This window comes from Phasianus colchicus, chromosome Z (genome assembly GCF_987193195.1).
Source record: "Phasianus colchicus chromosome Z, bPhaCol1.hap1.1, whole genome shotgun sequence".
In the NCBI taxonomy this organism is placed as follows: domain Eukaryota; kingdom Metazoa; phylum Chordata; class Aves; order Galliformes; family Phasianidae; genus Phasianus; species Phasianus colchicus.
Window position 1 is genome coordinate 43850888 of NC_143476.1, and position 13666 is coordinate 43864553.

At 41.6% G+C, this 13666-nt stretch overlaps 2 protein-coding genes across 3 annotated transcripts in view; one reads left to right on the forward strand and one right to left on the reverse strand.

Moving 5' to 3' along the window:
- The window catches only part of AP3S1 (adaptor related protein complex 3 subunit sigma 1), a 29969-nt gene extending 24161 nt beyond the window's left edge, over window positions 1-5808 (reverse strand). Inside the window, exons 1-3 of the mRNA XM_031604796.2 lie at window positions 5676-5808; window positions 3255-3346; window positions 1095-1206 (exon numbers count right to left, since the gene is read on the reverse strand). Coding sequence (XP_031460656.1) covers window positions 1095-1206; window positions 3255-3346; window positions 5676-5744 — 273 coding nt within the window. The 5' untranslated portion in view covers window positions 5745-5808. The remainder of the gene's footprint in view (window positions 1-1094; window positions 1207-3254; window positions 3347-5675) is intronic.
- Window positions 5809-5837: 29 nt separating this feature from the next.
- ATG12 (autophagy related 12) lies at window positions 5838-12489 on the forward strand. Of its 2 annotated transcripts, XM_031604797.2 has the most exons (4): window positions 5838-6111; window positions 6256-6392; window positions 7092-7154; window positions 7502-12489. In XM_031604797.2, exons 1-4 carry the CDS (start codon window positions 5931-5933, stop codon window positions 7559-7561), a joined length of 441 nt encoding a protein of 146 aa, XP_031460657.1. In that variant the 5' UTR covers window positions 5838-5930; the 3' UTR covers window positions 7562-12489. The 2 variants fall into 2 exon arrangements, with proteins under 2 accessions (XP_031460657.1, XP_031460658.1); XM_031604798.2 differs by lacking the exon at window positions 7092-7154.
- Window positions 12490-13666: the final 1177 nt, after the last annotated feature.

A 13666-nucleotide genomic window follows, 5' to 3' on the forward strand; every position in this document is an offset into this window, starting at 1 on the left:
ACTCAGTAACTCAAGTAATTCAGAATCTTTCTATGAGTAAAGATGATATAAGAATCTAGAAAAACAGTTTCTTTTCTTCTCTCCACAAGCCCTCTTGGATTTACAGTCCAGAAGAGCATTTCACACCAGAGAGGTGTTCTGAACACTTGTAAACGACTGAAAAAAAATACTCAGCTCCAAGAAAGGTTTGCAGGGAACCACGGGGCCTCTAAGGCTCACAGTAAAATAAGCAATACATACACACGCCCACATCTCAGGATATCGCAGATTTTAATCAAGTAATAAAACAATTTTCTTGACATATCAGCTTTTAAAGGTTATAATATCCTATACACATGTATATGGTGCAGCTGTAAATACAAGTATACACAGTTCAAATACATGAATAAATTTATCAGCACCAAATCAAGTTATAAAAGATCACATTAAAGCAAATCACATACCCAACACCCAATTTTATGATGACATATGCTACTTCAGGATGAGAAACAATTCTGTGGTTCACACCACAGATAACAGTAACGATAATTAGTGAAAATATTTATTAACAAATTCTAAAAAAAATCACTGATGTAGTAATAGAATGCATGTCTGGAACAGCATTTACAATAATTCTTAAGGCGTATCTGAATGAAAACTCCTAAACCACCATGGTTCTTTTGAAAAGTTGCACCCTAACAGGTCTGGCTGCTTTAAATTTGTTATGTATCTGTAAAAAATACACAGACGTGCACATAAATGTATGAACAGCATTATGTATCAAAGTTCTCATCCTCTAAAATTGCCTTGGCAAATGTTTGAACTGCATCATCTTGATTTGCAGACAAAACAAGGCCTTGCAAAGTAACAGAAGATTGCTCAGTAGCTTTCCCTTACTGTATCACAAACCTGGGAAATCACTTATTCAAAGAAAGTCCAGAAAATCACAGATGTTCAAAAAATGTATTCTGCACTGAATATATTCATAATATGAAAGTCTCCTTCATTACAAATATACAGAAACACTGAAATTACATTGCTAAACACTGAAGTTCCAAAGTACTTAGAAATCCAATTACTTTAAAAAAAAAGGAAAAAAAAGTAAACAAACTTACTTGTATCAGGTCTAAAATGCCAAGCTCACTTTCTGAAGAATCCACACAAAACACAAAATACAAGGTGGCATAGTGTCGGTAAATTAGTTTGTTATCAGATCCACCTATTAATCTAAATGGGAAAAAAAACCACAAAACTTAGTTAGCCTCTAGGGATATGCTGAGCAAGACCCCAGTTATTTCTGTTAAAAGGGTGCTTACTGTTAATGACTGGCTACAGGTTTTCAAAAGTCAAACACCCACTCTATAATATAATTACAATGAAAAAAAACAAAGCAACAAGACAGCCCAAGTTACATTTTCCACATAAACATCATTATTGTTATCCATATGGATATTAATTACTTTGATACACACACCATCATATTATAATCAATTCAAACTGACTGTGCAGGTTCATCCAAAAATGAACTTCCATTACACACTAGCAGGCACAGTACAGACATAAATGTGCTTTATAGCTTAAGAGAACACTGCTGAAGAATCATTCCCTGCCTTTCTCAAGAGAGCAGCAGTATTAGAAGAAATCTGTAATGCAGACTGGCATTTGGACTACAGAAAAACCCTTAAACTGGATTTATGGACCACATAATCATCAATGTAGTATACGATGTCTGATATTGAGAAAAATAAGACAGAACTACAGTCAATAATCTGTGACGCAATGTTAAAGTCCACAAAAATATTATTCCTTCTGCAACTCACTAATCATCAAGTTACTGAACATGAAGAAAAGATGTCAAAACATCTTATTTCCTTCCACTCTTCTGCTATAGCTTTCCTGAAGAAGATACATACATCATTAACAGATATTCTTCAGTTCATCAACATTCACTCTGAGCAACAGAAAGTATGTTAAAATAAAATTGAAGTACTTTGTAGCCTGGACCTACATGGCTACACATCTCATAATACTCCCTTAATTTTATACCAGGTCAAAACTACCTAAGCTCTTTCAATTTCACCAAGCAAAACAAGGCCTTTGGCCAAAATGCAAACTACAAAGTGATCCCTGTCATTAAAAAAAAATAATCCTCTGCCTAGCTTCTTTGCACTGCCCAGCTTTTTAAAAAGGCTCCAATCAGTTTTTTCATCTTACAGCTTTCAAGTCAGCACAGTTCCAGCTTAGAATCATCTAAAAGTCTAACAAAAGCATGAAAAGTTGAGCAAATGAAAGAAAAGCATTTTATTAAAATCATCAGGGATCATCCAGGCTAGGACAAAGAAATCACAGCTGACACAGTACAACTAAGTATTTAACTGTGACTCTGCATAAAGCAGCATTAACATAATAGCTTTCAGCAATTAGAAATTTTCCATCATTAGAACACTTAGACTAAGACAGTCTCTATGTTTATATTGGAAATCATGAGCTTTATCTGCCACTCCTAGCAGTGGCAATATAACAATTCAGTCTTGATGACTAGTATTTCAAAACACCACTTTTCCACTTAAGAATTCCTCCTCCTCAGTTAAAGTAAGACCACGTTTTAAAACAAACAAACAAACAACATGATCCAAGAAAGAATACTCTGTACATGTCTTCTCAAGACAGCAGATACAAGTATGGCTTTCCTCAAACCCTTCTCCACATGCAGTAATAAAAATTCCTGATTAAAGCTTCAATAACACATTTCAAAAACATCTGCTTCCTAGTTTATACAGGAAGCCTGAGTCCTAACAGACAGGCTGGGAAATCCTACAACTAGAGATTGTGCAGTCAGATTATAGGAGCAAAAGCCTAAGCATCAGCTTTGAAATATTTTTGAAATAGATTTGGCCAATGTCAGTGCATCTTCAAACAAAATCAGAAATCTTTAGGTGAATGACAGGGAAACTGGCTAGATAACATCTGCGTTTTTCTTCCACATCTTGCGTTTGAACCACTTGTAAGACTAGATACAGCACTGTGTCTGTTCTACTAGAAAAAAATATGCTTTATTTCCTAAACAATTTTGATACACATATATACATATACAAATAAATACATATGTATATTCCAAGTAGTAAAAAATATACCGGTATCAATCTAATACTATTACTAGTGTGCCAAATATCTCAGGCCACATGGCATTTACATTGCAACTGTAAGAACAAGTATGCTACTATCAACAGAAATATTTGCAAGTGTAGAACATTTGTTTTAAACCTGATACTTACAAGCCTCCTTCTAGAAAATTACAGACATTTTCATCACGTTTGGATACTAAGTGGAAGGTTTCTCTGATAATTTGTTGCTGTGTATCTTCACTCTATAAAAGAAAATGCATTTTGCTATCAAGCAAAATGGATTAACCAGCAATCACAGAACCCACAGGACATAAATAGAACATAAAGCATAGGAGTATCCTGTACCTATCCACTCCTGATGCCTTAAATGTGCCAAGTAACAAGCTGTACACTGTTTTTATGTCATTTCAACATCTAAAAAAAAAACAAAAAAGGACATTTACACAAGTTGCAGAAGAATATATTATTGTGAAAGAAATTATTGTGAAAAAATCTGCCCGTTTTTAAGAAAATTCTCCAGATACCAAACCAGTTTATTCAATAAAAAGGATGTACTCTTAAGTATTCAGGAGTTTTCCTATCTCCACTGTAAGATGAACTGATACAGACATCTTCTGAAAATCCTTCACACATTATTTGGCAAAAAGCACCAGGGAGCTAAAAAAAACAATCCCACTTAACATAAGTCTTTCAGAAATACACTGTGAATGGGTTTGTGAACAATATCTTCTCTTAAGCTGCTACCTCTCTTTCCTTTTACTGATCATCACTTCTGAATTCACTAAACCCTTCTTGAATCCCCACTGCAACTGTCCATCATTCCTCCACATTAGTTTTTGCTGCACATCTGTACAAGCAGATTCATTTTGCAGAAGAATGCCTGCTATCTTCCACTGTAGTAATCTCAGTTTCTTTTTCCATGCTTTCTATGTTACCTGGCAAGAGAGGATGGGTCTTCTTTCCTTAAGAAAGCAAGACAGCTGTTGAAATTAACTTCTGTTTCCTGCCCTTATTCTGAAAGTTGTTCAGAAACTTATTTTGAACTTTGACATGGACACAAGTATACATTATGAAACGTACAACTACACACAAAGGGATAATCAAGACAAGGTTGCAAACAACAGGCAACTAATTCTGGAGAAGAATAATGACGTCATTTCTTACGTTTCACTTCTGATTTACATTTTCAAAACTACAAAGTCATCTGTTTATATAGTTATATAATACTACTTTATGTATTGAGAATTTGTTCTAACTCCAATTATGAAAGAAGCTGAAAGAAAGTGAAATTCACACAAGAAATCTGTTATTCTCTTGTCATGTACTCCCTTCCTCCTGCTCCTCCTTCTCCAACTTAGGAATCTGCAAATGCACAGCAGTATTAAAAGACACAAAAAGATATTTAAGATATTTACATTTCAATGGAAAACAAGAATGGAATTGACCTGCTTCTCATGAGCGACAGAGTTGTATACTTTGCCAGGGTGTTTCATTAATACTCTTTAACTATTACATCTACACTGACTGGTTGGGGTAGGGAGTGAGACTTCTTCAGTAAGTCCCTTAAGTACTGCAAGGTTACCCAGAAATACAGATATACATACAAGGTTAATGCTTATCAACATCTGAACATTAAAATTAGGAATGGTAAATCAGAGATGGCAGCTTGGTAACCCAGAATAGTTGAGAAAGATGAAAATGGTTTATAGACATACAACAGAATTTCGGAGTACTGACTCTCTGAAGAGAGAGGATTAAATTCAGTCACCCATTGTAATGAACTGTATCAGTTACAGGCCTTGAATTACAAGCCTAGCAGTACAAATTGAAGAGCCACAGCCATCATTTTAACCCTGAGACGTGCAAAGCAAGAACCATTCCTTCTAGTAAGAGTAAATAAGGGTTTTGTAATGGCCAAAATTGCAATTAACTGGCCACAGATACAAACCGGGGTGCTGCTGACAAAGAACTATTTGTGTACACAACTCCGGGGAGCATTCACTGTTTTCTTGGATTTTAACACCCAAGGTCAATTCAAGCACAGCTTAGCCTGTTCACTAAGAAAAGCTGTGATTAAATAATTATTTAAATGATTAAATCATCATTTTAAAATGATTAAAGCGTCACTTTAAAAGCTCCGATCCCTGAATTCGGTCAAGCATTGCTATGCATATTTTGCTTCCCTGTGGCTGCAGTTTCCTCTCTCTCAGACCCAGTCCATATGTTGCGTTCTCAGAGCTGCCTCACCGCGACTTCTCCCATGTAAAAAGCCAGAAGCCGCAGGTTCTGGGGCTGCGGATCCCTACAGATGTGGGAGTGCAGTCTGCCTCCGAGCGAGGCTTTCTTCCACCCTCAGGACCACCACAGGGCTACTTGCAGAACGAAGGGCAAAAAACCGGAACAGAACGGCCTGAAAGTCGCCGTTCCTCAAAGAACCCCTCCAGCGGGCAGCGGCCCTCGAGCGATCAGCGCGGCTGTGCGCCCGCAGCCCGCGAAGCGGGCCCTCCCCACACAGCGAACGCCTCCGGACGCGACCCCCTCTCCCTGCCCCCGGTGCCGCCCCGCCCATACGTAGCGCTGGTAGAACTTGGAGAGCCGCGGCTTGCCGTGGTTGTTGAAGATGAGGATGGCTTTGATCATGGTGGGGCCGGCGGCGCTCCGGCGAGCCGCAGCCCTGAGCGACTGAACGGACCCGGCGGCACGTGACACGCCCCGCCCCCATCACGTGACGGGCAAGGCGGCGTCCCGCGAGGGACAAAACGCCGCGTGGACGCAGCGGCGCCGCTCCGCGCTTCACGTCGTTTCCGCCTATGGGAGGGAGGCGGCATGGCGGAAGCGGAGGAGCAGGCGCCGGCTTCGCCGCAGAGCGAGGGCCGAAGCGGAGCCGGGGAAGAGGCTCCGGAAAGAACCCCAGAGAGCGGAGCGGCGTTGGGCGTTGGAGAGCCGGCCGCCTCCCCTGCTGGCTCGCCGGGCAGCGAGGAGCCCGCCGGTGACACCAAGAAGAAAAGTAATGGGGCCGTGGGCCGGGTATGGAGGGCGGGGGCGGGACGGCACGGTGACGTGCGGGAGCGAGAGCCAACGCGACGAGATCGGGAGGCTGCGCCCCCTGACGGCCCGGGGTAGCCGCCATTAACGGCCGTTCTGTTCCCAGTTGACGTCCTGCTGAAGGCCGTGGGTGACACCCCCATTATGAAGACCAAGAAGTGGGCCGTGGAGCGCACCCGGACTATCCAGGGCCTGTGTGACTTCATCAAGAAATTCCTGAAGCTGATGGCATCTGAGCAGCTGGTACGGAGCCTTTGCCCTGGAGAGACTGAGCTTGTAGCACCAGGCCTGGTGTGAGGCGGCAGTAAAGTCCCTCACAGCGCCCCCCACAGCGTGTTCCTGGGCAGGAGCAGCGCCCAGGAGTGGTGCATGCTTGGATGGGCCATGTGCCATCTTGCGTGTCTGCACTGTCTCCGCTCCTAGCCTTGTGCTGCCAGATCACAGCTGTGTGTGTGTGTTCCAGGGAAAGGTTTGTGTGCACAAGTGTAGCTTAGAAGCGTGGTGTACAGAAAGAGCACTTGAGAAAAACTGAAGTCTTTGGGATTGAGTTTGTGAATCTTGATGTCTGTTCTCTTCAGAGTTTCTTTTGCAAGCAGTTTAGTGCTACTGATTACTTTTTCCGAATTGCTTGTGCAGGAATGTCTGCATTTGGGCAGCATTGCACTGCTGTACAGTGCCGTTCTTTCCTCCCTTTGGAACCCAAGTGTCCTGAGAAAGGTTGCAACAGACTCAAGAATAGGGTTATGCTGACTTCATAATTAGCAGTGTACTTCCAATATCTTTATGCTTTTCTATTTAAGTTTATATTTGAAATACAAAATTAATGTTATGCTTGTTACACAGCTCAGGAGTGATGGAAGGGAGAACTGTTCTAATCAAAAAGGGGAGACTTAGGTTAGAAATTAGGAGGAACACTTCTTCAGTTGTTTTCCTTTCTTGCAGTTTATATATGTAAACCAATCCTTTGCTCCATCTCCAGACCAGGAAGTTGGGACCCTCTATGAGGTGATTTTTGTTTTAAAATATCTTTTCCAAACATGCTGAACAGAGTTGTTAATATACTTCTGCCACTTGAAATATGTTATTGCTCCTAGTGATGCTGCTAATATCACAAATTTAGTGTAACAGAGTTGACATTCTTATATCTGTGTTAGATTTAAAAAGACACTACTTCATACAATCCTTGGAAAAGCAGTCCTTCTCATGCAGTACATCATGCCTCCAGTTACGGTGGAGAGCTTTGTTATGAATAGCTGTACTCCATGACACATTTACCTAGATGGTTTCTTTTTGCTTTGTGCTTATGCTGGTCCATGAATTATCTTATGGCTTTTGTTTTCATTTTCTTGCAGTGTTTTGGAAGTGATGGCAAGCTTGTACTACATTATTGCAAAACCCAGGCATGGGGATGAATCACAAGCAATAGAGTTGCTTAGGTGTGATCTTCAAAATGGATGGACTGACTTTCTGGAAGCCAACACACAGAAAAAAGAATTTAAGGATTTCTGCTTGACTGTACACTTAGAAAAAGTGATGCAGTTGAATAGCATGAAGGAAGTGTAACTGAGGCTGTCCAATTGCATAGCTTTTCATTAATGTTCATTTTGGGTCCAGGGGGAAAAAAAAAAAAACAAACCACCACATGTGCTATCTGTAGAATAGAGCCAGCTCTTCTGCTGCTGAGCTCTCAGTTTCTGCAAATGAAGGTAAGCTTCTTCATAATTGTCTTGAGAACTGGGCAGTACTGTCTCTGTATATGCCGTATGGAACAAAAGAGTTCCTTTTTATTTAAAGCAATGTGAGTTGCACACCTCCTGGGATTCCATTTACTTTGGACATGTGCATCTATTATATGTATTCTGTACTTTTTGAAGTCTTCATCTTGAGCATGTGTTATCACAAATTTAATTTCAAGAAGACATTTTGATTTTTTTTTTCTGAAAATTGATATGCAGATATTCAACCTGTGCTGCCTTCACATTGGCAGTGTATATGTACCTTATTTAAATGACACTGCATATTGAAATGCCACAAATACTTCCTCCTGGGAAGCTGTATATTACTAAGTAGAAGGCTGAACAGTTGAGTGATCGCTAGGCTCATACTTCTGCCACTGTTTAACCACTAGCAAAAGTGGTTTGCATGATAGGAGGTGCTTAATCTACTCTGTCTGTGCCCCTTTTGGTATTCTCGTTTTTCTGCTTCCCTGGTGGCATGTTCAGTCAGCAAAACATAATTTGGTTTATATCCTAGTACTATGTATTGTAATGAGGATTTTTTTTAATTCTTGTGTGGACTTGGTACTTTGACTAGAGTGCTAAGCTTTTATTTATTGGAGGGTTAGGGTGGTGTGGTGGTTTGTGTTTGTTGTTTGTTTTTGACAGTGGAGATGAGGGTATTATTTTGTTTCTGCTTGTTCATTTTAAATTTGTCTGTAGTACTATCACTTATGCTTGTTTAAGCTGTATTAAAGTAAATGTTAGTTGTCTGCTTGCATGGTGTTACACCAGATGACAGTCTTGGTCCCTGCTATCAGCTACTTCTTGAGCATTCAATCACAACATTCTCTTCCAGTTTGAAGCATGCTCTTGGAATAGCCTGAGTTATTTGTTGCTGTCTTGTGCAATTTCTAAGTCTCCTGTAAGTGACACTGGAATCAATGTATCAAATTGTTTCCATCTTTCTACGACTTCTGAAGAACCGATGCTCAGTTCATCTACTGATCTGCTGCAATTTCTATGCAGCCAAACACTGGAGTCCCTGTATGTGTTGTACTTGTTATGAGAACTGCCACTTTTTTTTTTTTTTGGTAGAAAACTTAGATAACAATCTGTTGCATTCAGCAATTGATTGCAAACTTACTCTTCAAATAATTTGTAACTTTCACTGTTCTGAACCTTGATCTCCTGGATCTCTGTTGATGTAACAGGACTAATGTAGCAGCAGATGCTAATTCCCTCCCTGCTGGTGAAGAAACAGCCTGCTGGTTACTCTAAAGACAGAATAACCTTGTATAGCCACTAGAGGGTACACAAGGACAAAGATTCTTGCATAATATTTTCTGTTGGATTTTTTCCCTGTCTTTTTCATAATATGTCCACTTCGCCCACCCTGTAAATGTTCGTTCACAGTTCATTCTCCTGTGTGGCAGTGTGTTTGCCCAAGATAAGCTGATAGTCTGTTTGTTCTGTTGGTGCCTTTCACCTCATTTGATCTTAACAAGTGGAACAGTTGATGTGGTACAAATGTGCTCTTCGGGATGATGCAAGAGTTTGCATTGTTTTTAGGTTTGTTTTTAAAAAAAGAAAATAAAACCCCACTAGGTCTTTAGGTGAAGGCAGACTATAGTTTGTCATATTTTTACAGCTAATGAGAAAGGGTTATCTATCCTTCATGTTGAATCTATAGGTAAATTTTATCCCCTAGTTTATTTATGCATACTATCCCTACCCCTGGAGTCACAATAGTCCATTAAGGTAAAACCCACATAAAAAGATTTTCTGTGCTCAAGTTTATTGAACCTCCATATTTTAAACAAGTGAAATAGTTAAAATAGTAAATTATTTGCAGAATTCTATTGATCGCTCACTTGCAGTAGGTTATGAGGCATAATGTTAGCCTAAAACAACCCTTTGCTGTGGATTTGGAGTGTATTCAGCAGTATATGCACAGATACATATCTGAATCAGAAACCAAGGATTGTTCAAGATGTGTGGAGAAACCCATGAAAATGCAGATCACAGAGGACTCTCCCTATCTGCAGCTGGACCTAAGGGTACCTAATTGTTCCTGATATGTATTTGATTAGAAAAGCATGAATATTCTCACAAACTATATGTACACTATCTTCTAGTAACTAATACTACAGTACTACTTAGAGTGTTTTTTTTTTTTCCAACTGCCTTGCTGCTGTATCTCCCTACGTATGAGCTCTCATTTGAAAGCAATGCCTCCCATTTCATTATGTTAGCCACAATGTCACAAGCAGGATGTTTGTGTTATAGCAGCAGAGGTTAGTTGAGCCTTTCCACCAATATTCCTGTGCACTTTGTAGCTGTGCAACAGATGGCAGCAGAGGGGCAGCCTGACAGAATGGTGTCTGACATGGAAGTGCAGTTGAAGTGAAGGTGTGGCGTATACTTCCTCCGTGTGGGAAAGATAGTACCCACTGGCATTCACTGATGCTTGCTGAATGCGTATGGACAAAGAGAGGATGTGAGTGCAGTGAGGCAGTGGATGTGTGGTGACAGCAATGTGAGCAACAAGCCATGTGCTGGATGGCCATGCAGATTTTTACAAGAGCAGCATGCAGGCTCCTACTCATCACTGGCAAAAATGATGGTGACTGTATGGAAAAATGGTGTTTTGTAGCTGAGTATTTTCTCTATCAAATGGTGTTGTTGTGCTCTTTCTATCTGTTGTACCTTCAGTGAAAATAACAGCCATTAGTTTAAGCTTTTCATTACTTTCAACCTACATAAATCTTACCTTTTTTTACTTTAAAAGCATTTCCCCTTGTTCTGTCATTATCAGACCATGCAAAAAGTTGATCTCTCTCCTGATTTATAGGTTTCTTCTAAGAACTGGAAGGCCCCAGGGCCTTTTCTTCTGGCTGAACAAGACCAGCTCCCTCAGCCTTTCCTACTCCCTCAGCCTTTCTTCATAGGGGAGGTGCTCCAGCCCTCTGATCGTCTTACCTCCTCTGGATTCCCTACAGCAGCTCTACATCCTTCCTGTGCTGAGGGCCCCAGGTCTGGATGCAGTCCTCCAGATGGGGTCTTGCAAGTCTGGAGCTGACAGGGATGATCACCTCCCTGCTGGCTATGCCAAAGTAACATTAATTGTTACAGTAGGAGGGGGAAAAAAAGGATCAAAGTAAGGATTGACATTTTGGACAAGCTTTCAAGAGGGAAAAAAAAAAAAAAGCCAACAAAGTGTCAATTTACATAGAAGAGCATTGTGTTCCACCCAAAGATGCTTATCTACATTATTACAATGTACTACATTATTTGCAATGTAGTCACTACATTTGATTTTATGCAATTGAATGAACTGAATGGGCAAATTAGAAAAAAAAATCAGTAAATTATTTTTAAAGCTTGGGAAGTAAAGGTATTTATTGGAAAGGAAAATTGTTACAGTGGATTCATGAAATACTTTGTACTTCATGGTCTTCTGAGGCCAAACAGTGCTGTGCAAAATTGTTATCCTGTTTCCAAAGTGACAGTTATCAAGTTCAAACCCTCTGAACTGGAAGGCATTGTGTATGATTTATTATTCAGATAATGGTTTAGAGACTTACCTTAATTATGAAGTTATAATCTGAAGCTTGAACTAATCTTAAAAGCATCTCAAAAACATAAAGGAGCTATATGAAACTGTGCTGTCTTAGCAGTAAAATGATCATATATATGATTATATTACATACTGTGAACATACTGTGTAAATGCCATCTCTCCTTTTAATTCCTGAAGAATTGCTGGTAAGATGTTTACAAAAGAGATGCGCATGTTAATTACCACCTTCCCCTTCTTCCCCTTCCCCCCCTAATATAATCTTGAATGTACTGATTAACACTAAAACGAAGAAAGAAAATTCACATATCAATTCTGCAAACCTCCACTCGACTTTAAAGCAGCTTCTGTTGGTCCACTGTTGCAGTTCATGCTTATTTTGCAGATCCAATTCCACTTTTAGTTACATATGCTTTAATCCTATTCCATTCTTGAGTATCTTGAGGTCCCCATTACTCTTTAGTGATACTGCACAAAGATTATGCAAGGCATTGTCATGTTACAACACCTTCCTATGTGTAGATGAGACACAGAAATGGAAAAATGCTATTAACTCTCACGGAATCACAGAATTGTAGGGGTTGGAAGGGACCTCCAGAGATCATCGAGTCCAACCCCCCTGCCAAAGCAGGTTCCCTACACCAGGTCGCACAGGTAGGCGTCCAGGAGGGTCTTGAATATCTCCAGAGAAGGAGACTCCACAACCTCCCTGGGCAGCCTGTTCCAGTGCTCCGTCACCCTCACCGTAAAGAAGTTCTTGCGCACATTTGTGCAGAACTTCCTATGCTCCAGCTTCTGGCCATTTCCCCTTGTCCTGTCTCCGCACACTGCTGAAAAGAGTCTGGCCTCGCCACTTTGCCCCCCACACCTCAGATATTTATAGACCTGGATCAGGTCCCCTCTCAGTCTTCTCAAGGCTAAACAGACCCAGATCACTTAGCCTTTCCTCATAGGGGAGATGCTCCAGGCCCTTCACCATCTTTGTGGCTCTCCACTGGACTCTTTCCAAGAGGTCCCTGTCTTTTTTGTACTGGGGAGCCCAGAACTGGACACAGTACTCCAGATGAGGCCTTACCAGGGCAGAGTAGAGGGGGAGGATCACCTCCCTCGACCTGCTGGCCACGCTCTTTTTAATGCACCCCAGAATGCCATTGGCCTTTTTGGCCACAAGGGCACACTGCTGGCTCATGGCCAACCTGTCGTCCACCAGGACACCCAGGTCCCTCTCTGCAGAGCTCCTCTGCAGCAGGTCATCCCCCAACCTATACTGGTGCATGCAATTATTCCTCCCTAGGTGCAAGACTCTACACTTGCTTTTGTTAAACCTCATCTGGTTTCTTACTGCCCAGCTCTCCAGCCTGTCCAGGTCTCGCTGAATGGCAGCACAGCCTTTGGGTGTGTCAGCCAATCCTCCCAACTTCGTATCATCAGCAAACTTGCTGAGGGTGGCCACTATCCCCTCATCAAGGTCATTGATGAAGATGTTGAACAAGACCGGACCCAGCACCGACCCCTGCGGAACACCGCTGGTTACAGGTCTCCAACCAGACTCTGCACCGCCAATGACAACCCTCTGTGCTCTGCCAGTCAGCCAGTTCTCAACCCACCTCACTGTCCACTCATCTATCCCGCTCTTCCTCAGCTTTGTTATAAGGATGTCATGGGAGACAGTGTCAAATGCCTTGCTGAAATCAAGGTAGACTACATCCACTGCTCTCCCTCCATCCACCCAGCCAGTGACAACATCATAGAAGGCTACCAGGTTGGTCAAGCACGACCTCCCCATGGTGAACCCATGCTGACTACTCCTGATAACCTCCTTTTCTTCCAGTTGTCTGGAGATGGCATCCAGCACAATCTGTTCCATCACCTTTCCAGGGACAGAGGTGAGGCTGACTGGCCTGTAATTACCTGGATCTTCCTTCTTGCCCTTTCTGAAGACCGGAGTGACATTGGCTATCCTCCAGTCTTCAGGCACCTCCCCCATTCTCCAAGACCTCTCAAAGATGACAGAGAGCGGTTCAGCAATCACCTCTGCCAGCTCCCTCAGCACCCGTGGATGCACCCCATCGGGTCCCATGGATTTATGAACATTGGTGTTGCCTAGGCGCTCTCGGACCACCTCTTCCCTGACTAAAGGGAAGTCTTCCATTCCCCAGACCTTCTCACTAACCTCCAGGGCCTGGGATTCCCGAGGGGGAGCTTTTTCACTGAAGACAGAAG